General features: G+C 40.3%; 2 protein-coding genes and 1 pseudogene across 4 annotated transcripts in view; 2 read left to right on the top strand and 1 right to left on the bottom strand.

The window, feature by feature from the left end:
- Window positions 1-24,318, bottom strand: part of HERC3 (HECT and RLD domain containing E3 ubiquitin protein ligase 3) — a 123,315-nt gene that overhangs the window by 10,688 nt on the left and 88,309 nt on the right. For all 3 annotated transcript variants that reach the window (XM_047717957.1, XM_047717955.1, XM_047717956.1), the window contains 4 exons: window positions 22,686-22,829; window positions 21,591-21,757; window positions 19,089-19,155; window positions 18,515-18,597 (listed from right to left, as the gene is read on the bottom strand). In XM_047717957.1, the coding sequence (XP_047573913.1) occupies window positions 18,515-18,597; window positions 19,089-19,155; window positions 21,591-21,757; window positions 22,686-22,829 (461 nt within the window). The remainder of the gene's footprint in view (window positions 1-18,514; window positions 18,598-19,088; window positions 19,156-21,590; window positions 21,758-22,685; window positions 22,830-24,318) is intronic.
- LOC125094562 (uncharacterized) lies at window positions 594-684 on the top strand (annotated as a pseudogene).
- NAP1L5 (nucleosome assembly protein 1 like 5) lies at window positions 8,756-10,818 on the top strand. Its single transcript, XM_047717958.1, has one exon. It carries the CDS (start codon window positions 8,937-8,939, stop codon window positions 9,516-9,518), a length of 582 nt encoding a protein of 193 aa, XP_047573914.1. The 5' UTR covers window positions 8,756-8,936; the 3' UTR covers window positions 9,519-10,818.

The following is a 24,318-nucleotide window of genomic DNA, read 5'->3' as shown; positions in this document are numbered from 1 at the left end:
TGACCTGAGCCGAAGGCAGAGGCTTTAACCCACTGAGCCACCCAGGGCCCCTGTGATTTTTTAAATTAACATATAATGTATAAAATGAGGTGACATTTTAAAACACATAAATTTGTAAGAGCAAGTACCATATCCATTGCCAATGGTTTTTAAAAGTCTGAATTCAAACTACAGTAAGGGTCTTTGAAAAAGTTTGCTAAGCTGATCCTGAAATTAGTATAGAAAGATGAAATAACTAGAAGAGCCAAAACAATTTTTAAAAAAGAACAGGAGAACTGAACATTACCTAATCTCATGACTTATTATAAAGTTACAGTTGTCAAGTGTAGTGTTGGTGAAAGGACAGACATATAAATCAATGCAACAGAATCAGAAAGCCCAGAAATAAACTCACACAAATATGCTCACTTAATTCTCAACAACTTTGCAAAAGCAATTCAACAGATAGTGTTTTCAATAAACAGTGCTGGATCAACACAATACCATATGCAAAGTGTATAATATCCATACACCTCACACCATTATAAAAACTAACTCAATAAGGACCATGGTCTAAAACTTAAAGTTATAAAACTTCTAGAAGAAAACATAGGGTGCTCACTTCGGCAGCACATGATACAGAGAAGATCAGCATGGCCCTTGTGCAAAGATGACACACAAATTTGTGAAACATCCCATATTTTTCTTTCAATAGTTACTCTGATTGTAAATGTGCTAAATGCTCCAATCAAAAGACACAGGGTATCAGGTTAGATAAGAAAGCAAGATCCATCAATATTCTGTCTACAAGAGACTCCTTTTAAACCCAAAAGCACCTCCAGGTTGAAATGAGGGGGGTGGAGAACAATTTATCATGCTAAAAGACATCAAAAGGGAGCTGGAGTAGCAATCCTTATATCAGAAAAAGTAGGTTTTAAACCATAGACTAACAGAGATGAAGAGGGATACTAAATCATATTTAAAGGGTCTATCCAACAAGGAAATCTAACAATTGTAAATATTTATGCTCCTAACTTGGGAGCAGCCATATAAACCAATTAATAACAAAATTTAAGAAACACATTAATAATAATAATACAATAATATTCGGGGACTTTAACACCCCCCTCACTGCAATGGACAGATCATCTAAGCAGAAGATCAACAAGGAAACAAGGGCTTTGAATGACACACTGGACCAGATGGACTTCACAGATATATTCAGAGCATTCCATTCTAAAGCAAAAGAATACACATTCTTCTCTAATGCATATGGAATATTCTCCAGACAGATCACATGTGGGTCACAAATCAAGTCTCAACTGGTACCCAAAGACTGGGATCATTCCTTGCATATTTTCAGACCACAATGCTTTGAAACTTGGACTCAATCACAAGAAAAAAGTTAGAAGGAACTCAAATACTTGGAGGCTAGAGAGCATCCTACTAAAGAATGAATGGGTCAACCAGGAAATTAAAGAAGAATTTAAAAAATTCATGGAAACAAATGAAAATGAAAACACAACTGTTCAAAACCTTTGGGACACAGCAAAGGTAGGTCTCAGAGGGAGATACATAGCAATTATAAGCCTTTCTCAAGAAACAAGAAATATAGAATGCAACCATACCTAAAGGAGCTGGAGAAAGAACAGCAAAAAGGCCCAAACCCAGCAGGAGATGAGAATTAATAGAGATTAGAGCAGAAATCAAAGAACTAGAAACCAAAAGAACAGTAGAACAGATCAACAAAACTAGGAGCTAGTTCTTTGAAAGAACCAATAAGATCGATAAACCCCTGGCCAGATTTATCAAAAAGAAAAGAGAAAAGACGCAAATAAATAAAATCATGAATGAAAGAGGAGCGATCACAACCAACACCAAAGAAATACCAACAATTTTAAGAACATATTATGAGCAACTATATGCCAACAAATTAGGCAATCTGAAAGAAATGGATGCAGTCCTACCAAACTGAAACAGGCAGAAACAGAAAACCTGAACAACTGCATAACCAGCAAAGAAATTGAAGCAGTAATCAAAAACCTCCCAACAAACAAGAGTCCAGGGCCAGGTGGCTTCCAAGGGGAATTCTACCAAATGTTTAAAGAAAAATTAGTACCTATTCTCTGAAGTTGTTTCAAAAAATAGAAATGAGGGGCGCCTGGGTGGCTCAGTGGGTTAAGCCACTGCCTTCGGCTCAGGTCATGATCTCAGAGTCCTGGGATCGAGCCCCACATCGGGCTCTCTGCTCAGCAGGGAGCCTGCTTCCTCCTCTCTCTCTGCCTGCCTCTCTGCCTGCTTGTGATCTGTCAAATAAAAAAAAAAAAAATCTTAAAAAAAAAAAAATAGAAATGGAAGGAAAACTTCCAAACTCTTTCTATGAAGCCAGCATTACCTTCATCCCAAAACCAGACAAAGACCCCACCAAAAAGGAGAATTATAGAGCAATATCCCTGATGAACATGGATGTAAAAATTCTCACCAAGATACTAGCCAATAGGATCCAACAGCACATTAAAAGGATTATTCACCACGACCAAGTCAGATTTATTCCTGGGCTGCAAGGGAAGTCGACATTCACAAATCAATCAATGTGATATATCACATTAATAAAAGAAAGGATAAGAACCATATGATCCTCTCAATAGATGCAGAAAAAGCATTTGACAAAGTACAGTACCCTTTCTTGATTAAAACTCTGCACAGCATAGGGAAAGAAGGAACAAACCCTCAGTATCATAAAAGCCATATATGAAAAGCCCACAGTGAAAATCATTCTCAACAGGGAAAAACTGAGAGCTTTTCCCCTAAGGTCAGGAACATGGCAGGAATGTCCACTATCACTACTGTTGTTCAACGTAGTACTAGAAGTCCTAGCCTCAGCAATCAGACAACAAAAAGAAATAAAAGCCATTCAAATTGGCAAAGAATTCAAACTGTCATTCTTCACAGATGACCTGATCTCTATGTGGAAAACCCAAAAGACACCATCCCAAAATTGCTACAACTCATACAGGAATTCAGCAAAGTGGTAGGATACCAAATCAATGCACAGAAATCTGTTGCATTTTTATACACTAACAATGAGACAGAAGAAAGAGAAATTAAGGAATTGACCCCATTTTATAGTTGTACCAAAAAGCATAAGATACCTAGAAATAAACCTAACCAAAGAGGCAAAGAATCTCTACTCTGAAAACTATAAAACACTCATGAAAGAAACCGAGAAGGACACAAAGAAATGGAAAAATGTTCCATGCTCATGGATTAGAAGAACAAATATTGTGAAAATGTCTATGCTTCCCAGAACAATCTATAGGATCAATGCAATCCCTTCAAAATGCCATCAATATTTTTCTTAGAGCTGGAACAAATAATCCTAGAATTTGCATGGAAACCAGAAAAGACCTGGAATAGCCAAAGAAATGTTGAAGAAGAAAAAACCCAAAGCTGGTGGCATCATAACACCCGACTTCAAGCTCTATTACAAAGCTGTAATCATCAAGACAGTATGATACTGGCACAAAAACAGACACATAGATCAATAGAACAGAATAGAGAGCCCAGAAATGGACCCTCAACTCTATGGTCCAAAAATCTTCAACAAAGCAGGAAGGAATATCCAATGGAAAACAGTCTCTTCAACAAATTGTATTGGGAAAATTGGACAGCCACATGCAGAAGGATGAAATGAACCATTTTCTTATACCATATACAAAAGAAAATTCAAAATGGATGAAAGACCTAAATGTGATATAGAAAACCAATAAAATCCTAGAAGAGAACACAGGAAGCAACCTCTGTGACCTTGGCTGCAGCAGCTTCTATCTAGACATGTCTCCAAAGGCAAGGAAAACAAAGGCAAAAATGAGGCACTGGGACTTCTCAAGATAAAAAGCTTTTGTACAGCAAAGCAAAAGAAACAGCTGAAAAAACCAAAAGACAACTGACAGAACGGGAGACGATTTTTGCAAGTGTTTGCTCAGATAAAGGGTTAGTATCCAAAATCTGTAGAGAACTTATCAAACTCAACACCCAAAGAACAAATAATCCAATCAAGAAATGGGTAGAAGACACGAACAGACATTTCTTCAAAGAAAACATCCAAATGGCCAACAGAAAAAATGCTCAACACAACTCAGCATTACCAGGGAAATACAAAATAAAACTACAACGAGATGCCACCGCACACCAGTCAGAATGGCTAAAATTAACAACACCAGAAACAACAAATGTTGGAAAGGGGAACCCTCTTACACTGCTGGTAGGAATGCAGTGGTGTTGCAGCCACTCTGTAAAACAGTATAGCAGTTCCTCTAAAAGTTCAAAATAGAGCTACCCTATGACCCAGTAATTGCAGTACAAGGCATATACCCCAAAGATACAATTATAGTGATCCAAAGACACACCTGCACCCCAATGTTTATAGCAGCAATGTTCACAATAGCCAAACTATGGAAAGAGCTCATGTGTCCATCAACAGATGGATAGATTAAGAAGATGTGGGACACACACACACACACACACACACACACAATGGAATACTACTCAGCCATCAAGAAAATGAAATCTTGCCATTTACAACAACGTGGATGGAACTAGGGGTGTTATGCTAACCAAAATAAGTCAATCAGAGGATGCCAATTGTCATATGATTTCACTCATACGTGGAATTTAAGAAACAAAACAGAAGAGCACAGAAGAAGGGAGGGAAAAATAAAATAAGCTGAAATCAGAGAGGGAGACAAACCATAAGAGACTCTTTTTTTTTTTTAAGATTTTATTTATTATTTATTTGAGAGAGAGGCAGTGAGAGAGAGCATGAGCGAGGAGAAGGTCAGAGGGAGAAGCAGACTCCCCGTGGAGCTGGGAGCCCGATGCGGGACTCGATCCCGGAACTCCGGGATCATGACTTGAGCCGAAAGCAGTCATCCACCCAGGTGTCCCTAAGAGACTCTTAATCATAGGAAACAAACTGAGGGTTGCTGGAGGGGAGGGAGGTAGGGGGATGGGGTAACAGATTGATGGGTATTAAGTAGGGCATGTGATATGAAGAGCACTGGGTGTTATATGCAACGATGAATCATTGAAGCCTACCTCTGAAACTTCTAATACATTATATGTTAATTAACTGAATTTAAACAAAAAGTAAAAGAAAGAGGTATGCCTGTGTGGCTCAGTCCACTAAGGGGCTGCCTCAGGTCATGATCCCAAGGATCCTGGGATCGAGCCCTGCATCGGGCTCCCTGCTCAGCAGAGAGCCTGCTTCTCCCTCTCCCTCTGCCCGCCACTCTACTTGTGTGCATGCTCTCTCTCTCTCCTTCTGTCAAATAAATAAAATCTATAAAAAAAAAAAAGGAAAGAAAGAAAACATAGGAACAAATCCTTATGGTCTTGGATTTAGCAAAGATCTCTTAAACATGACACCAATAACCCAATCCATAAAAGAAAAAAAAAATTATCAAAATTTTAAATTTCTGGTTTTTTAAGAAAAAGACAGCCATAGACTGGAAGAAAGTATTTCACAAGGACTTGTATCTAGAATATATAAAACCAATTAAAAATAAGAAAACAAAAAAACTCAGAAAGTGGGCAAAAGATATAAACTGACACTGCATCAAAGAACATCTATGAATGACACATACATACATTGGCAGATACTCTACATCATTAGCCATTAAGGTTACCACATACACCTATTAGATTGGAGGGGTGAGGGAAGAAGCCCAATGATACCAAATGCTGTTGACAATGTAGAGTAATTTAACTCATACCCTGTGGTGTGAAAGCAAAATGGTATAGTCACTTTGGAAAACTGTGGAACTTTCTTAAAAAGTTAAATATACATTTACCATATGACCAAACAGGTCTACTTCTAGGTACATAACCAGGAGAAATAAAAACTTATATTCACTGTAGCATTTTTTGTAATCACAAAAAATGAGAAACAACTAAAGGGGAATATTACTCAGTAATGAAAAGGAACAAACTACTAGTGTACACAACATCATGGATGAGTCTCAAATGCATTATGCCACGTGAAAAAGGCCAGACTCAAAACTCTACACATATACACTTCCGTTTCTGGACATTCTGGAAAAAAAAAATTTTAGAGATGGGCCCATGATCACCAGGGCTGGACCCTGTAAGGGAAGGCCTATGAAGGGGTTTTTTGGGATGATGTTACTGTTCTACATCTCAATTAGTGTAGTGTTTACATCACTGTATTTGCCAAAGCAAAGTGAATTTTATTACACATCAATTAATACAATTAAATTATCTTTTTATTATACACAAAATATATCTATTTATTATATTGTGAATTATATCTCAAAAGAACAGAACATTTGAAAAAAGTAGCCTGCTTAACACTAAATTTTAAGTTTTTTAAAGACAGCAACATAAACATCCTGAAAGATGAACGCATCCTATTTGTTTCAAGCAAGTCAAATATGTCAAATGGATTTTATTAAAATTTGGGCTGTCACAACCTCTACACTATAGGCATTAGAAAGCCCCATTTCTGCCTCTGATTCTGCCAATCAAGTAATACATATGGTAACAAAATATTTATTTCGCTTTATTTTTCTGCTTCTAAGTTCCTTATCTTTAAAATGTCAAAAAGCATTCCTAACCTCAAGGTACCTGCAACCATCAAGAGATGATAAATGGAATAGACGGGCTAGGAGTGCTAACAAGACGGACTCCATCTTCGGCCCTCCATCTGTTCATGTTTGCTGTGACCACTCTTGGTGCTACATGTTTTAGGGCCCTTGGAAATTAATATATATATACCCTAGAATTCCCCACCAAGGCCCAGACTGGGGAGGCCTGCTTTGTCCTCCCATGAATCTGTTAGAGGTAAAACGGTGTTTCCCCTTCCTAATGCGCCGCCAGTATCACAAGATCAAATTAAAGCTTAGCTAGCACTTAGTTGCATGCAAGCCCTTTGAGGTGTATGTAAACCCTTCAGTCTCACCACAGTGCCCTTCTGTGCATCTCCTCACTCCAGAATCTGGGCATGAAGGTCTGGATTTTGTGGAGAGTAACTCTGCAACTACCATGGCTTGTCCTCTGCCTGATCCCCCTACCAGTAAGTCACCCTGTATAAAACCCTGTGTCAACTGTTTGAAGTAGTCTGCTTCATTTTCTGATCTCAACGTGCCTTCTTAGTTTGGGAGATCACCTTCTAACAATCGGCGATATCTAGAATATGTATAGTGTCAGCCAACTAAATATAAATGTGTTATCACATTATATTCCGGCAGAGCTAAAACTAAAATACCAGCCTTAACAATAAAACCCAGTCGCTACAAATGGTAACAGAAAAGGGAAAGTAAATTATCTGCAGCAGAATTAAGAAAGTAAAATAGAAAACAAGAATCACAAATACATAAAAAAAAACCCTAGAATGTTTGCTATTTGGAATATATCAGGCATTTTGTAAATGGTTCCTTTCTTTGGGGAAGGGCACTAAAATGTCCTTTTAAAAGGGAATATTACTGCAGGTTATTCTTGCATATTAATGAATGTCGTTTGTAAAAAAAAAAACACTGAAACACATTAAGTGCTTGCTATGTGTCAGCACTAAGTGCTTTACATATTATTAGATAATTTAATATTCTTAAAAACCATAAGATAACACCAAATGTACTTGGGGAAGTAATTTCTTAACATTCATATGCTTGATGGAAGAGCTTCAGCAAGTCCCAATATAGTGAAAGACAAACATTTGAATCAATAACACTGAATTTGAAAACATTCCTAAGGAGTCCCTGGAAGGATCATGTCTTCTTCCATACCTAAAATATGAGCCCTCATCCTTATTCAAGAAGCTATCATTGGGTCTTACAAGCAAGATAAGGAAGTAAAATAAAACGAGGACTCACTTTGCTATTAAAGGAGGAGATTTCTCTTTTTTAAAGACCTTTTTCTTTTTCTTTCTTTTTTTAAATGTTCTCAGATACAAATCACCAGCAAGACCACAAAGCAGATGCTGAACTGTGGAGTGCCTTGGAGGCCCATGTCTGTGAGCACACAGGAGTGTCTCTGTGTCCCCAGTGAACAGCGCTCCATGCTTTAACATGGAGAAGACGCGGCCCTTGCCCTGGACCACAGGCATTAGAAGGACTTGCTTTTCTTCCGCCTGCCTCCAGCTTTATTCCTGTCCGCAGGCCAAAGATTCTGAGGGACCTTCTAGAACATACTCCAGAATACCAAGGGTCCTGAGATTTCCTATCCAAATGGCTCCAAAACTGTTCCGAGGTCCTTCTTGCTAAGAGAGCTTACCCTGCATACATATGCCGCTAAGCCGAGGAATGACCAAAGAGGGCTGCTGAGTGGGCATGTGGACATACAAGCGGCCCTCTCCACACACCTGCACCCAGCTCTCCCGTGCCCTCGCTTTCTGGAAAGGAATTCGCAGGAATCGGAGAGGTGACAAAGCCGACTCCACAAGAGTAAACCAGCGACACCAGACCAACGCCCGCATGGGTCATGCAGACAAAGGCCAAGACAGATGTACTGACCGCTGTACAGAAGGACCGGAGTGGGCTAGAGGAGCAAACTGAAAAAGGTTGAGGCCATCCGAGCAGGTCCTAAGAAGGGGCCTTGGACACCTGCTGCCATTCCCAGCCCAGCTTTATGGGGGGTGAGGGGGACAGGTATGTGGGCGGATGGGGGGCAGGGTATCCAAGACACCGGTTTTGACGTCAGCTGCAGTGCTAGGGAGATGGCAGGGTAGCAACAGGGGGAAGCTGGCGCAGTGTGGGGGGCAAGGCCGTCAGCTGATTGCAGGGAGCCAGTCAAGGGCTGGCGAGAAAAGGGCGGGGCCGCGGCCGACGTCACTGCCGCGGCCGACGTCACCGCCACTTGCCGCATCCGCAAGATCTCTCTGGTGCAGCTCGGGTGCAGGTCTCTGCGGGAGCCACCCTAGACCTCTGCAGCTTCCCCGTATCATGGCTGACTCGGAAAACCAGGGGCCCGCGGAGCCAAGCCAGGCGGCAGCGGCGGCAGCGGCGGCGGAGGCAGCCGCGGCAGCGGAGGAGGTAATGGCGGAAGGCGGTGCGCAAGGGGGAGACTCTGACAGCGCGGCTGGTGACTCCGACAGCGCGGCGGGTCAGACGGTGGAGGAGCCCCAGACCCCCGTGGAGAATGCACCAAAGCCTAAAAATGACTTTATCGAGAGCCTGCCTAATTCGGTGAAATGCCGAGTCCTGGCCCTCAAAAAGCTGCAGAAGCGATGCGATAAGATAGAAGCCAAATTTGATAAGGAATTTCAGGCTCTGGAAAAAAAGTATAACGACATCTATAAGCCCCTACTTGCCAAGATCCAGGAGCTCACCGGTGAGATGGAGGGGTGTGCATGGACCTTGGAGGGGGAGGAGGACGACGATGACGAGGAAGAGTACGAGGATGAGGAAGAGGGGGAAGAGGAGGAGGAGGAGGAGGAGGAAGCTGCGGCAGAGGCTGCTGCGGAGGCGGCGGCGGCCAAAGATGAGGGTCCCCACTCTGCAGTGCCTCATGACGCCAAGAAATAAGCGGGGGCAGAGATTGAGGAGGAGAATGATGACGAAAACAAAATCACTATTTTTTTTTTTCCAATATTGGTGGACTTAATAAGGTTCAGGTTTGGGACCAAAATACAATGCAAATCAATTCTGGTGTTCCTACCTAAAATTATAGTAAATTGAAGCAATCAGATCCTGGCCAGCCCGTTTCAAATTTTTCATTTTGAACACAATAAATATATCAAAAAGTGTTGAAGAAAACAAGTTATATTAAAAATGACTTTTTTCATGATCTCTTCTGCACGGACTGCAATTGAGACTTATTAAGGGTGTCAAGTAGATGTGAAGTAAAGAATGTCACTTTGAAATCTATTCATTCCACTGTCATCACACTACACACAGAACACCCAGACCAAGACTGAACATGTTCTCAACGCTTAACTCTTCAGTTTCTTTAGTCCGGACATTTTCCAGTGCAGAAAAAACAGAACCCAGAAGAATCTCATCTTTAAGACTTTGCTTTTGTAACCCATCAGCTTTACACTTTGGAGAAGAGTGATGGAATCCTGGAAGCCTGTGATGGAGATCATGACAGTACTGTTTAATGAGGCCTGGAAAACTGCCACTTCAAATTCTAAAGAATGTTCTGAATATTTGAGTTTAGACAAGCAACATGGTTCTGAGAAGGAGGGTGTATAACCTGTATAATACTGTCAACATATGTGTTCGTTATTTACAGTCTCATGTTTATGTGTTTTCTTGGTAGTGTCTATTTACAAAGGTGTAAAAACAAACAAAAAACAAATGTTTAAGTATTAAATCCCTTTACCTAGCATTCTAGAAATATTAATTTACTTGAAAAGATGTAGAATGTAGCAAATCCTGTAAAGCATGTATTCAATGTTATGTAGTTTGATCCTTGTGAAGTCGTCTTTGTCATGTAGCTTTTAGAATGTAGCTGTGAAAATTATCAGAACTCCTCAATGAAGCTAATGTATGGAAAAAATAAATACTTGAAGAACCAATCCAAGTGTGTGTCCCCACCCCCAGCTCAGAAGTAGAAGGGTTTAAGTTTGCTTGTATTAGCTGTGCCTTCATTATTTTGCTATGTAAATGTGACATATTAAATTAAAAAATGGTGCATATTCAAATTGTACTGCTTGAGGACAGACTGGTATACAGTTAAGGATTTTCAGGAAGGACACATTAAATGTAAAGACTCTTAGCTTCTTTGTGGGTTTTGAATTTTGTGTGACTCAGTGATCTATAAAGAAACATAAAGTTGTTTACCACTGTAGTGTTAATAAAACAGTATTTTCAAAAAACAAAAGGACTCAAATACTCTGCCTTCTTGCAATTAAATCCCAGCTCTGTCCCTATAAGCAATGAACCTTAGGCAATTCAGTTGGTCTGTTTCAGTTTCTCCTTCTATAAAAGGGGAAGTAACAGCCCCTTCCTCACAATTATGGCGAACAGGTCAGTTAATACACAAAGTCTACAGGATAGTGTCTGACATACAGTGCTCAAGAAATTTCAGCTATTATTTTATTATTTTTTTATTACATGAAACATAAAGATACTGATTGGAAATTCAATCTCCTTCCCTTCCCAGGTACAAAAGAGGGGGGATGGACATCATTATATTCTTAAGTTTATGATTCCTCATCAGAGAAGAATGTCATCTTTAATTTAGAAACAGGAAATTCAATAACCTAGCTCGTTTTGGTTTCCTCAATATAAAATCAGATTTTGATTTCCTCCCAGAAGAGATAAAAGACTTTCAATGTGATATTATGCATATCCAAAAGAAGGCTACTTCAAGTTTCTATCTGGGCATCCTGAATGAAGCAAAAGAATTTAAAATTAAAGACCCCACCCTTAAAAATTAAAAACTCAGATGCATTTTCTTCCATTTCTCTTAAGGGTTAAAATTATGCAGAAGTGAAATTATGCTGCTTCACCTTAAGGACCGGCCGGCAGCGCTGACCTGCTGCTTACTCTAATAGCAGAGTTAGACCCTAATGTACTATTAATCATCATTGGGGCCAGGCAACCAAAAGGGAAAATCAAAATAACGTATTACAGAAGAAGTCAATGATTATCGTAATCATAGGATTATCTTCATGGAAGCAAAAACTAATAGAATTCAATATTTCTTATCTCTAGGAATAAGAGACTCCTTTAATATCCTTCTAGGTCTATCTAGTAAAGAAGCAAAAATGAATAAAACAAATAAGGTGTGTAATTATTGGGGAAACATTTTTTTGCAGGCAGATAATTATATATAGAAAACCCAAGAGAATCAACTGAAAATTACTGAATAAATCTGAGCAACTGACCAGTTGCCAGATAAATATACAAAACCATTAACTATTTCTAGGTTAATAATGGTCAAAACACATGGAAAGACTTTCACAATAGAAATAAGAAATCAAAATATTAAAAAACCTCTAATAAAAAATATGTGTAATCTATGTGAAAAGGAAAAACAAAATCAGAAATTAAAACAGGCCTTTGGGGGCGCCTGGGGGGCTCAGTGGGTTAAAGCCTCTGCCTTCAGCTCAGGTCATGATTCCAGGGTCCTGGGATCGAGCCCCACATTGGGCTCTCTGCTCTGCGGGGAGCCTGCTTCCTCCTCTCTCTCTGCCTGCCTCTCTGCCTACTTGTGATCTCTGTCTGTCAAATAAATAAATAAAATCTTTAAAAAAAAAAACAAAACAGGCCTTTGGATGGTAAGACTAAATACCACAAAAGTGTTAATTCTTCCCAAATTAACCTTTATCACACTTCAAATCAAAACCCAAACTGGATATAACTAATCTAATGTCCCCCTGTAAGAATAGCTAAGGAAACTAGCAATATGGGAATAATTCAGATTTCTATCTTAGAATACAGACCTCCCCCCACCTGAAATTTTTTTAAGTGAAGAGAGTACATTATGTATTTATCAATTACTGGATAGGGAAAGGCTGAGATTGGTGATACAAGACCAAAAGAAATAATCAACAGACAGGACAACACAGAAATTAATACATTATAGAGATTTAAACACAAGCACCCCACATTTTCAAAAGCAAACAACTGGAAATATAATTTACAATAAATAACAAATGGCAAAGGGTTTAGTGGTCTTAATAAAGAGTTCCCACAAACCATATGAAAATCATTTAGTCCCAATACAGAAAGACATAAAGGATACCAGCAGACTACTTTAAAAAGAAGAAATACTATAGCCCTGTTTAGGGCAGAAAGACATGTCCTGAGAGGGCATCACTAGGGCTCAGTGAGGTCTGGGAACACAGGCATTCCCAGCCGAGTGCTCTGACCAGCCATCTTCCTTCCACTTAGGGCAAGTCTTTAACTGTGGGGTTTTCTAGCTACCAATCACACCACTGTTGGACACATTTCCCAGGACACGGGGATGTTTATGGATGCCCTTCACAATGTCAGGCCGTCTCTACTGTTTCCTAACTGGCTTGATCTTTACCTCTGTTTCCTGCCCTGCTTATGTGATTGTTCCTCAGGCAACCATAAAACCTGCATGTTAACATCCAGCAGAATACCCTGCCTTCAAGGTGGGTCAAACACTATCACTCAGTGTTAATCCATTATATGCTCAAATTTGTCAGCAATGCACAAAATAACTGGCGGGAAGAAGAGCAGTATGCATTACACATTCAGTTCGGTCTCTGAGAGCATTACACAGGAAAGTGTCACATCCCGACGCTCATTGCCAAAGCATGACACAGCAGTTCTCCCTGCCTGAGAGTTCACACTCAAGGCAGACACAGACACATTTGCACATGCATACACAGGTACACAAGCACTTTTTATTGAAGAGAAATTCACAGAACATAAAATTAACCATTTAAATGAACAATTCAGTGGCATTTAGTACATTCACAATATTGTCCATTTCTATCTAATTCACAGAAAAATGCACCAAAGCTGTGTAGAATATGCAAAGTAGCCGAGGTGTGTAAGAAATGCAAAATTTTACAAGTGCAACAGAATTTATTACTTGTTTTCTTTAAGAGAATACTTAGTGCTTATAAGGATTAGGTAAAATGAGTACTCTCATACACTGATGATAATATGCAAGTTGATATATAATTCATTAGTGAAATCAATTCAGCAACAACATCTATCAACCAATTGAAAATGACATACACTAATTCAATTTCACCCTTGGGATCTTATTAAAAAGCAATTTTAAAGGCAAAGCAAGCTTTAGACAAAAGATACTTGACAGGTCTTACTAAAAATAAAGGAAGAGGGGAGAGAAACAAAAGAGAACTTAGAAGCCAAATACCCCGGAGCGAGAGAGTAGAACACACACGTCCACATGGCAGACTGTGTAGTCATTAATAAAGGTGTCCATGAGGGCTTTGTAATAACATGGTAAATATAAAGGCTGTCTCAAGCAAAGTTTAAAAATTCAGACATATAATTTTATACATTCACAGTATATTTTTAACTGTGCCAACCTTGTTTTTTAAAAACCCCATAGCGTGCCTGAAAGGAAAACTGCAAACTTCTAAGTCATGTCTCTTCCTGGGTTGGGGAGGGGACTCAAGTCCTGGTCTTAGCCTTGAAGGGGCAGGTGCAGACCTTCACGGAGCACAAGCTCTCATCTCACTCCCAATGCCTGGCTTTGAATCCTACACTTCTAGCTATGTCACCCTGAACAAGTAAGTTATGCCTCTCTGTGGCCCAGTTTCTGCATCTGTAAAGTGGCGAGGATTACATGTGAAGTACTTAGACAAATGTAAGCACTCAAGAAATGTGACTGGCATTTTAGTCATCTGCTATCCTAAAACAGCCCAATGCAAATACAAGACAGATCTTAAAGATTACACCAATAGATTATCTCAAGACATCAACTCACGTCTGTCAGCAGTCCTAACTTCAGGAGATCTTAAGGAACCAGGTGTCTGTCATGTAGGATTTTTTCCTCAGGTTCTCACTATGGAATCTGGGTGCCCTTTGGAGCACTTACGTTAAGCCTCGTACTCCTTACTGGATGATCTTTTTTCTTTTTTAAGGTACTTTTCTTCTTTTTTTTTTTTTTAAGATTTTATTTATTTATTTGACAGAAAGGGAGATCACAAGTAGACAGAGAGGCAGGCAGAGAGAGAGGGGGAAGCAGGCTCCCCGCTGAGCAGAGAGCCCGATGTGGGGCTCCATCTCAAGACCCTGAGATCATGACCTGAACAGAAGGCAGTGGCTTAAACCACTGAGCCACTGAGGTGCCCCACTGGGTGATCTTTTTACTGTTTTTCCATCCCTTTCTTAACATGGGAGAAATGGGAGAACACATCAATTTTATTTAATTTGACTACATTAAATTAAGGTCAATTTGGGGAAACCTAGAATGACACGTGGATTTTTCATTAATAGTAATAACACCATGTTAGAGAGGATGAGAAGTACTTAACCATGAGGAGTCGTTATTCAGAAGTGATTACCAGCTGTGGCAAGAGCTGGCTATGATGCAGCCCCCAGCCATCACCTATGGATGTTCTTTTACTTGGATGCTTGTAACTCATTTGACTATCTGCAGCTCTTGTTCAAGGACAGGATGCAATCTTAAGACCAAATGAAATATAATAAATTATGGATAAAGAATTGGTATCTTTCTGGCATTTTCCTCTAGGGCAGTGGTGACAGCAAATACCTTACTATTAACTCAGCAAATAACTTTCTGTTAAGATGCTGCTTATTGTTAAGCAGTATCTGTATATTCAACTGCCTACAAGTTAAAATCCAGCAGGCATTATTCTTATCTTTCTTTCATCAAGTTTTCTTTAAAAAAAAAAAAAAAGATTTTAGTTATTTATTTGACAAAGGGAGACACAGAAAGAGAGGGAACATAAACAGGGGGAGTGGAAGGGGCGCCTGGGTGGCTCAGTGGGTTAAGCCTCTGCCTTCGGCTCAGGTCATGGTCCCAGGGTCCTGGGATAGAGCCCCACATCGGGCTCTCTGCTCAGCAAGGAGCCCGCTTCCCCCTCTCTCTGCCTACTTGTGATCTCTGTCTGCCAAATAAATAAATAAAATCTTAAAAAAAAAAAAAAAACCAAAACAGGGAGAGTGGGAGAGGAAGAAGCAGGCCCGATGCAGGGCTCGATCCCAGGACCCTGGGATCATGACCTGAGCTGAAGGCAAACGCTTAACCAAAGAGTCACCCAGGCACCTCTCATCTAGTTTTCTTAGCCCCATCTAAGAAATACCCAAAAAGGACCCCCACCCCCAGTGACAAGATTATGACATATACTAGACAAAAGGGAAAAGGAGCTGCAATGATTCATCTTTCACAGTTGTATGCAGTATTTCTTACCAGGATCTCAGTATGCTTTGCTGATAAGATTTTTGCTTTTGCAGCATAAAAGAAAAAGAAGAGAAATTCACTTATATCTTCCTAGTTGTCCTTCATCATGACAGTGATACTAAGCAATGTGGCAGTAACCACACGAGGTTCTCAGAAGCTTCTCCAGTAGGTAACTGTGTGACAGAAATAAGGTCTGCCTCCTGTCACAAGTACAAAGGCATGCACAACAGTGCCGAAAACAGCATGGATGAGTTCACTGTGTGCTCAACGAGTGCTAGTGACCCAGAAAAGTCAAAACATAAACTTCACCAAAGATAGAAGCTGCTCCACATGCTAATCTCAAACACAGTGTGCTGGCAATCAAAACGGGAGCCCGCCACCCTCTGTCTGGCAAGTTTTAAAACTACAACACTCTCTATTGTACAAAGACTTGAAAACTTTTGAAGCTACTTTTTGGAAGTCATGGTAATAAAGGAGCTTCATAATACAAGTTAAAGAATGACAGGGGCTCCCTTCTCTTTATTCTCTTGTATTTAAGTGCTGCCTTTCTTTTAAGGAAACTGTGTGTCATCAGAACATCCTTACTAAAAATGTATTGTAGGAGCAGCCCCGAAGTCAATTAGTGGCCAACAACTGCAAAGTAAGAGAAAAGAAGCCCACATGTTTTTAAAGATTTATTTATTTATTGGGGAGAGAGAGAAAGCACACACACACACACATACACACACACACCCCACACACATGAGAAGAGGAGAGAGAAACTTGAGCAGACTCCGTGCTGAGCACGGAGCCCAACACAGGGCTCGATCTCATGACTCTGAGATCACAACCCAAGCCAAAACCAAGAGTCAGACACTCAGCTGACTGTGCCACCCAAGCATTCCCCTAACACGCCTTTTAAACAAAAGCATGCTCTTCCACACTGATTCCGAGCACCACTTGGGGTTAAGCACTGTCCATGAGTGTGCAGCAGCAGATGGTGTCAGCAGCAGATATAAACAGTGGAGAAGGAAAAGAAGATAAGAAAACAATGTCTGCCAGGAACCAACTTCTATCCCATAACTCCTGAGCTCACAAACAGTGGCTTCTTACTACCTGCTGAATGAAGTCTAAAATTCTCTATTTACCAAAGACTTCTACAATGTAACCCCCAAGGCTAAACGAGTGTGGGTCCTCCAAATGAAGCTTCCCCTGGCAGAGCCCCCAACCAGTACCCACACACCCCACACACACACTCACTCACTGTTCTCTCCCTGATATAACAACCAAGATTTAGCCATCACTCTATGGAGAGGCTTTCACTGTTCACTGTGGTCTTTGTCACTACTTTCTGTTTTCCAACAGGTAGGTAGGTTCCGCAACCTAACTCTATGCCATATCTGACCTCCTGGGTCTACGTGTCCAAGCTGCTATCCCTGAACTCTTCGGATTCACCCCCCCAATTCAGTCTATTTCACTTTTGAAGTACGGTTGCACATGACAACAGCTTACACTCTAAGAAGACCGTGTTTTATCTCAGTATTCCTGAACACGTTATCTCCCAACTATTCAGTCAATTCAACTGATGATTCAAAGAAATATCTATTAAATAAGGAGAGGCAGTGAGAGTGATAGGGAAGGAGAAGCAGAAACAGGAAGAGAAAAACTCAGACCCAGAAAGAGAGAGGGAAAAAGGCAGAGATAAAAAGTACTCTAAGGGAAATACTTTTATAAAGATAAGAACGAGTTGTAAGTCCCAAGAACTGTTTCAAGTGCAGACTACATCACAAAGGGCCTTCGCCTGCATTGGGTCACTGTCCGACCCAGTGTACCAAACACACAGAGCTCTCTGAGGACTCACCACCATATAAAGACATTCTGAATGTTCCCTTCCTTGGGCCACAGGCCTAGCCCTTTGTCAGCTTCCACAAAATCATGCACATGTTATCTTGTCTGAAACTTGATGCAAAAGCTCAGATACCTTTTGAAAACTAAAGGCAGATATGTACATATATACTTTATAAAACAATCATCAAAACTACAAGAGAAATCTTCTGTGCCAAAAATCTACTCTATGATCCACCATACATTTCCCCACTCTAAAAAATACCATCAGACTACAAGGAATATATAAGCCTGTTCTTATGTGAAAAAATAAATAGATCATTTACTGTGAACAAAGTACCAATGTTATTCAGATAAAGACAGGACAATACATTTAGCTCCAAGGGATTCTTTTTTTTTTTTTTTTTTCTCCAAGAGATTCTTATTAGGGCTTGACTGAAACATCTGCTTGACACAAAACTAACCTCTTTATTAGGTTCCTAAAATCAAGGTAATTCCATCATCTGAAGCCATTTTTGTTGGGCACTTACTTTCCACAAAGCTGAGGCTCCCTGCATAGTCTGGAAGGTTTACATGCAAAGAGGGTTACTGAATGTTACATTAGACCTCACAGTCTTCAGGTTGTCTTTTTAAAAATGTGCAAGGATGCAGGAAGAGGTCTGTCCATTTTTCTAGATCTGCAACAGTCATCTCCTGAATCTAGGCCTAGTGTTCCTCTAATATGAAAAATTAATTACAATCTACAAATTCTTGGTCTCTTACCCTTGCCTCCTCTGCAGCAGGGATTAAGATTTAACATCAATCTTGGTCTTAAAAGTGTAAGTGCAGAGAAATAAAGTAGCAACATCTGCAAGGGTCTGGGGTCAGGACTAACCTGTTATCCTTGCACACAGTTACTTTGTCTCCCCCAGGTATCAGCTTCTTCTGTTCAACCACTCCATAGCTTTCTCGACAAATCTATATATAAGGAGGAAAAAAGAGATGTTTCAATTCTGTTTACCACCTATCTTTCTAGACTCCAAATGATTGAGAGAAGCTTTAGGAACAAATGTAGCTTAATTACTACTTCTTACATAGGAAATTCTTGGGAAAAGAGAACCTGATTCAGAAAACATTACCACCTTACAAGATATCCTGTGTTTTAAGACATGCAGCTGCCAATAAATGCAATCAAAGAGAAAATGATATGAACTCTAGAAATCTATGTATCAAGAGTAAAGAGGACTAATATTTCATAATGTTAAGTTCACAGATGAATCATTCATTCATTTATTCAAGAAATTTACTTAACTCCTCTAACAATCAAGACACTGTAACTAAAATAAAATTTCTTCAGAGAATTCCCTGAATTTATTCTTTGATTTGAAAAACAACTGTATGTTCATTACGACTTGTGAGCATGATGAAAGGGAATGCCACAATCAGAAGGAAACTGTGGAAATCCTTACCGTGAAATTGAGACAGAAAGTCTCCTCAATATCTTCCCCAGGGTAATCTAAAAGTTCTTGAAGACTCCTAATCACAGAATAGAGAAAGGAAAAGAGAGGCAAGTTAGACATTGTAATAATGTTTCTACTTTAGTTATATATCCAGAATCCGTGTGAGGAAAATCTAAAAGAAGATTCTAGGATAAACATAAATCCAGACTGACAGAAAATTGTTTATACCTTAAAAAGAAATATGACAAGGGCACCTGGGTGACTCAGTTGGGTCAGTATCCAACTCTTCGTTTTGGCTCAGGTCATGATCTCAGGGTCACGAGATCAAGCCCACACCAGGCTCCACACTTAGCATGGAATCTGCTTTTCCCTCTCCTTCTGCTCCTCCCCCTGCTCTCTCCACCCCTGCTCTAAAATAAATACATAAGATATTAAAAAGGGGGGAAAAAGTATGGCAGTAGACTTGTAAGACATTTGTTAATTATACTCTTCCCACTGCCAAGACTTACTAGATTTATGAAGAAGTTCAGATAGATTTATATCTGACACACTGGTGTTCTTTTAACTGTGGTATTGCTTGGAAGTCAAAATATGAGGACACGGTACTCCAGAGGCCCTACAGAATGTCTTCACCCACATGTATCAGAATAATCCTCCCATCATAAGAAAGCCACAAAGTCACTTCTATCCACTTAGGAATCTTAACTGGCTGACTTGTTAACACAAGGGGCTCTGTAGGGTAAAGATACTCTATTACCTGCCATACTAAAGAACACAAACAGGCACTCTGAAAATAAGAATATGTTTATACCAACAATGATCATATCCTAACTTTCAAGAGAATACCTTCTTTTTTTTTTTTTTAAAGATTTTATTTATTTGACAGACAGAAATCACAAGTAGGCAGAGAGGTAGGCAGAGAGAGAGGAAGGGAAGCAGGCTCCCCGCCGAGCAGAGAGGCTGATGTGGGGCTCGATCCCAGGACCCTGAGATCCTGACCTGAGCCGAAGGCAGAGGCTTAACCCACTGAGCCACCCAGGCGCCCCAAGAGAATACCTTCTTGTAAGCAGACCTCATTCACACTTTCTTCTTCAGTGAGCTCCGGGTCCAGTTTCATCAAGAGTTTCCCAGGAAGAAAACTCTTAGCATGGAATTTAAATCCACTACCGGTTAAACCAGCCAGAATCATTACTTCAAAAATATCCTCAGCCAGGCTGGCAAAGGGGAATCACACACACTTCAACCACTCTCTGGCTTTCTTCAGTCACCCCGAAAATTAACACTGCCAGAGTCTCATCTGCTGTTTTCCAATATTCCTTCTAAACGTTCTCTCTTCTGCGTCCCCACCCCTCCCATCCTTCCTGGATTTTCAGTATTGGTGTCCTACACAGGTGGTGTGGCTCTCCCTTCCAGAAGGGACATCAGAAATGGCCCTTTCTCTATCTCCATCTTAATATTGGTACTCTTTCTCCATAAAAAGGGCTACTGCTTCCTACTGAAGCCAAAAGGATTATACTGTTTACAGAAATCCAAGGGTATGGTGGTTTTTAATATATCTGATGCCACCTAAAATCAAGGCAGAAAAACTCAGAATCAAAGGGGTTTTCAGAGCCAGAAAGAGAATAACATAAAAATATGGCTCCACTACTCTGGAAAACAGTCTGGCAGTTCCTCAAAAAACTAAACTCAGAGCTACCATATGGCCCCAGCCATCCCACTCCTAGGTATCCACCCAAGAGGAAGACTTACATCCACACAAAAACCCGTGCAAGATTGTCCACAGTAGCATTATCCACGCCAGCCGAAAAGGGGAACAACTAATGAACGGATGAACACAGTGTCATCCATATCTGCTCAATGGATTATTATTTGGCAACAAAGAGAAATTCATTACTGACACATGTTGCAACACAGATGAACCCTGAAAACATGCTGCCTCAAAGAAGCCAGACACAAAAGACCATGTGTTGTATGATTCCATTTATATGAAATATACAGACTAGGCAAGTCTACACAGAAAGGAGATCAGTTGTTGCCTAGGGCTTGCGGATGGGGGGACTGGGAATGACAACTAAGGAGTACCAGGTTTCATTTTCGGACAATAAAAATCTTCTAAAATTGTGGTGATAGCTACATAACTCTGAACATACTAGAAGTCATTGAATTGTAGACTTCAAGTAGGTGGATTGTATGGTATGTGAATTATATCTCAATCAAAATTTTTTTAAAATACTCCCTTTTTAGCACTTTCTCCCTCTGTATTTCCAGACCATGAGAGTCTCCACTCCTTGTTTTTGTTCAGGACAAGGAAGAGTGAGATTTTTTTGTACCCCTGGGCACCCACAGCCTCCCTTTTCCTTTGCCCCCTCTGCTAAAGGCAATGTCTCAAGTGAGTAGCAGCCCATCTACATTGTAAGAGTCTAGCCATATGGTCTGATAATGTGGTATTTTCAACCCTGAATCCCTGTGCCATAGGCAGCCAGAGCAGTTCCCCATCTTTCAGCTTCGTACCTTCCTTCAGTGGGTGAGAGCTCCTTTAGGTCTTCCAAGCCAGGCTTTACGTTCAGTAACTTCTTGTAGAGAGCCAACGGGAAATGGAGATCAACCACAGTGGAGTTGTAGATGGCTAGTCCACAGGTTATGCCAATCAAGTGGAACCAGTTGTGCTCTACAAAACACTTTTCAGTATGTATGCAAATGTGTTAAAAAATTTTTAAAAAGGAATGCACTGCTTGCAGCCCTCAAAACACTGCCATTTACCTCAGAATATCTTCCGTATAAAATAAAGACCTCATTAATTCTTAATTATCTTCTGAGCCAGAGAAACACCCTGCAATACCACCAAAACCCATAACCTAGACAAAGTCAAGCAATTACGGCTCATCTAGCGACACAGAGAAGAGCATATAATCTTCTAGAGCAAGGCTGTCCAACAGAACTTTCTGCACTGACGGGAACAGTCTATGCTATGCTGTGCCATCATCCCCCAGCCCAGTAGCTGCTACAACTGAGCACCTGACATGTGGCTAGCACAATTTTGGAAATAAATCTTCAATATTATTTAATTTTAACTAAGTAAAATTTAAATTTAAATACCTACATGCAGCTAATGGCTGCTTTTTTAGAACAGTGCAGCTCTAAGAAGAAAACTCCACTGGAAAAAAAGAACTAAATTACAGTCTGCTTAAAATTAGATGCCATTTGAAGCTTAACTCTCCTACTGAATTTTCAAAAATAACACGTGTGCCTGTGTTTGTGTAAGTGTTCACACACATACCACATTATTAAAGTAAGACGTACCTGACTATCACTTTCCACATGTCATAAAACTCACTTCTTTATCACAGTGTTCATATTTTTACCCTTCAAAGAATAACAAAACCTGGATCTTACCTACCAAAAAGAGAAAAGGGAGGTGGGGGTGTGTGTGACAAAATACATGGGATCTTGTCAATGAGTGAAAAATGAAGATGAGCTACATTACTCAGACTTGGAATTATCTTTGTTATGCTCCCCTTTGTAAAGTCAGAAGTCAGGGAACTGGTCTGACCACAAAAAGAAAGTCTAACACAATCCTTCCATTTAACTGCAATATCACTAACTTACCGTATCTGAAAACCACAAAAGATTTGAATCCTGATAGTAGGTAAACATTCCGTAGATAGGATTCAAAAGTTCTTTTAACAGTAAAAGAAAGAACTCCTTTGTGACACCACCAGCATCCACTGCTTCTTCACCATCAAAGATTACCTTAAAATAATGAAAGTAAAATTAATACTTCAGGGAAATCTTTGATGTTTAATCTTTTTTTTTTTTTTTTCAAACTCTCCAAAGTCAGGACAAAGGAAGAAATATATAACAGAGAATACACTGATGCAATGAAAACTGCAAGGTGTACTTGCTGATTATTAACAAAGCACTTACAGACCCACAGAATTTCTACTAGTACTCCAAGGGATACAAAGGAAGTCAGAAGTTTACCATATGTCCATGGAAAGTTTACCATCTATTTCAGGGAGTAAGGCAAACAAAATAATCAATTGGAGAATAAGTTTTTTTCTTTTTTTTTTTCTTGAAGATTTTATTTATTTGAGAGAAAGAGAGGGCATGAGCAGGGGTGGGTGGGGGAAGAGGGAGAAGCAGACTCCCCACTGGGCAGGGAGCCCCATGTGGGACTCGATCCCAGGACCCCGGGATCATGACCTGAGCCAAAGGCAGATGCTTAACCAACTGAGCCACCCAGGCACCCCTATATTTTATTTTCCAAGAGTCAAATACATTGAGAGGTAAATGTTCTGGCGCATAGAGAAAAGCAATGATTAAACTGAGTAAAGGAACACTTTCCGGAAGAAATCTCTCTCAGTGGGGCTCTTGAAGGAACTGATGCATATGAAGGAAGGAGAGCATCCTAAGGAGGTAGACTTGGGTTCTGTAAGGGGCTATAACGAGACCTATAGAGGGCATCCTGACCCCATAAGAATCATCACAGTGACAGCTACAGCAAACCAACAGATGAGATTTATTGCAAGTCTGTTACATGCCAGTATTTAAACTCTATTATCCTAATCAGAACAGCCTCATGTGTAGACACTAATATTATCAGCCCCAATTTACCGTAAGGGCTCAGACACAGCAAAAAAATAGCATTAGAAAAAGTGTATCATTGTGTCTGAGTTCCACATTGCTGAGAGCAAGACAGGAGCAAATGTGAGGATATACACTAGGATTTCGATTGTGCAGATGTCACCAGGAGACTTAGAAGAGTCTCATCAGAATTACTGATTGAAAACAGGGGTCAGGGACGCCTGGGTGGCGCAGTTGGTTAAGCAGCTGCCTTTGGCTCAGGTCCTGATCCCAGCGTCCTGGGATCGAGTCCCACTTCGGGCTCCTTGCTCGTCAGGGAACCTGCTTCTCCCTCTGCCTCTGCCTGCCATTCTGTCTGCCTGTGCTTGCTCTCTCTCCCTCTCTCTCTCTGACAAATAAATAAAATCTTTAAAAAAAAAAAAAAAAGAAAAGAAAACAGGGGTCAAAGGGAGGCCCCCTCTCTTTGCGATATAAAAAATCTAGCCCAGAAGTTCCAGGGAGAACTCCCAGGCAGATGAAGGAGACTGATGCCACTCATGGGATGTTCTGGAAAGGGTGACAATAGCGTGGAGATCGTCAGTTTCCTACTTAAACTACCTTTTGGAAACTAGAGTTTACAACAGGAATGGCAACAGAGATCTGGAAATCATCTGAA

This window comes from Lutra lutra, chromosome 2 (genome assembly GCF_902655055.1).
Source record: "Lutra lutra chromosome 2, mLutLut1.2, whole genome shotgun sequence".
Classification (NCBI taxonomy): domain Eukaryota; kingdom Metazoa; phylum Chordata; class Mammalia; order Carnivora; family Mustelidae; genus Lutra; species Lutra lutra.
This window is presented reverse-complemented; position numbering and strand designations above follow the sequence as displayed.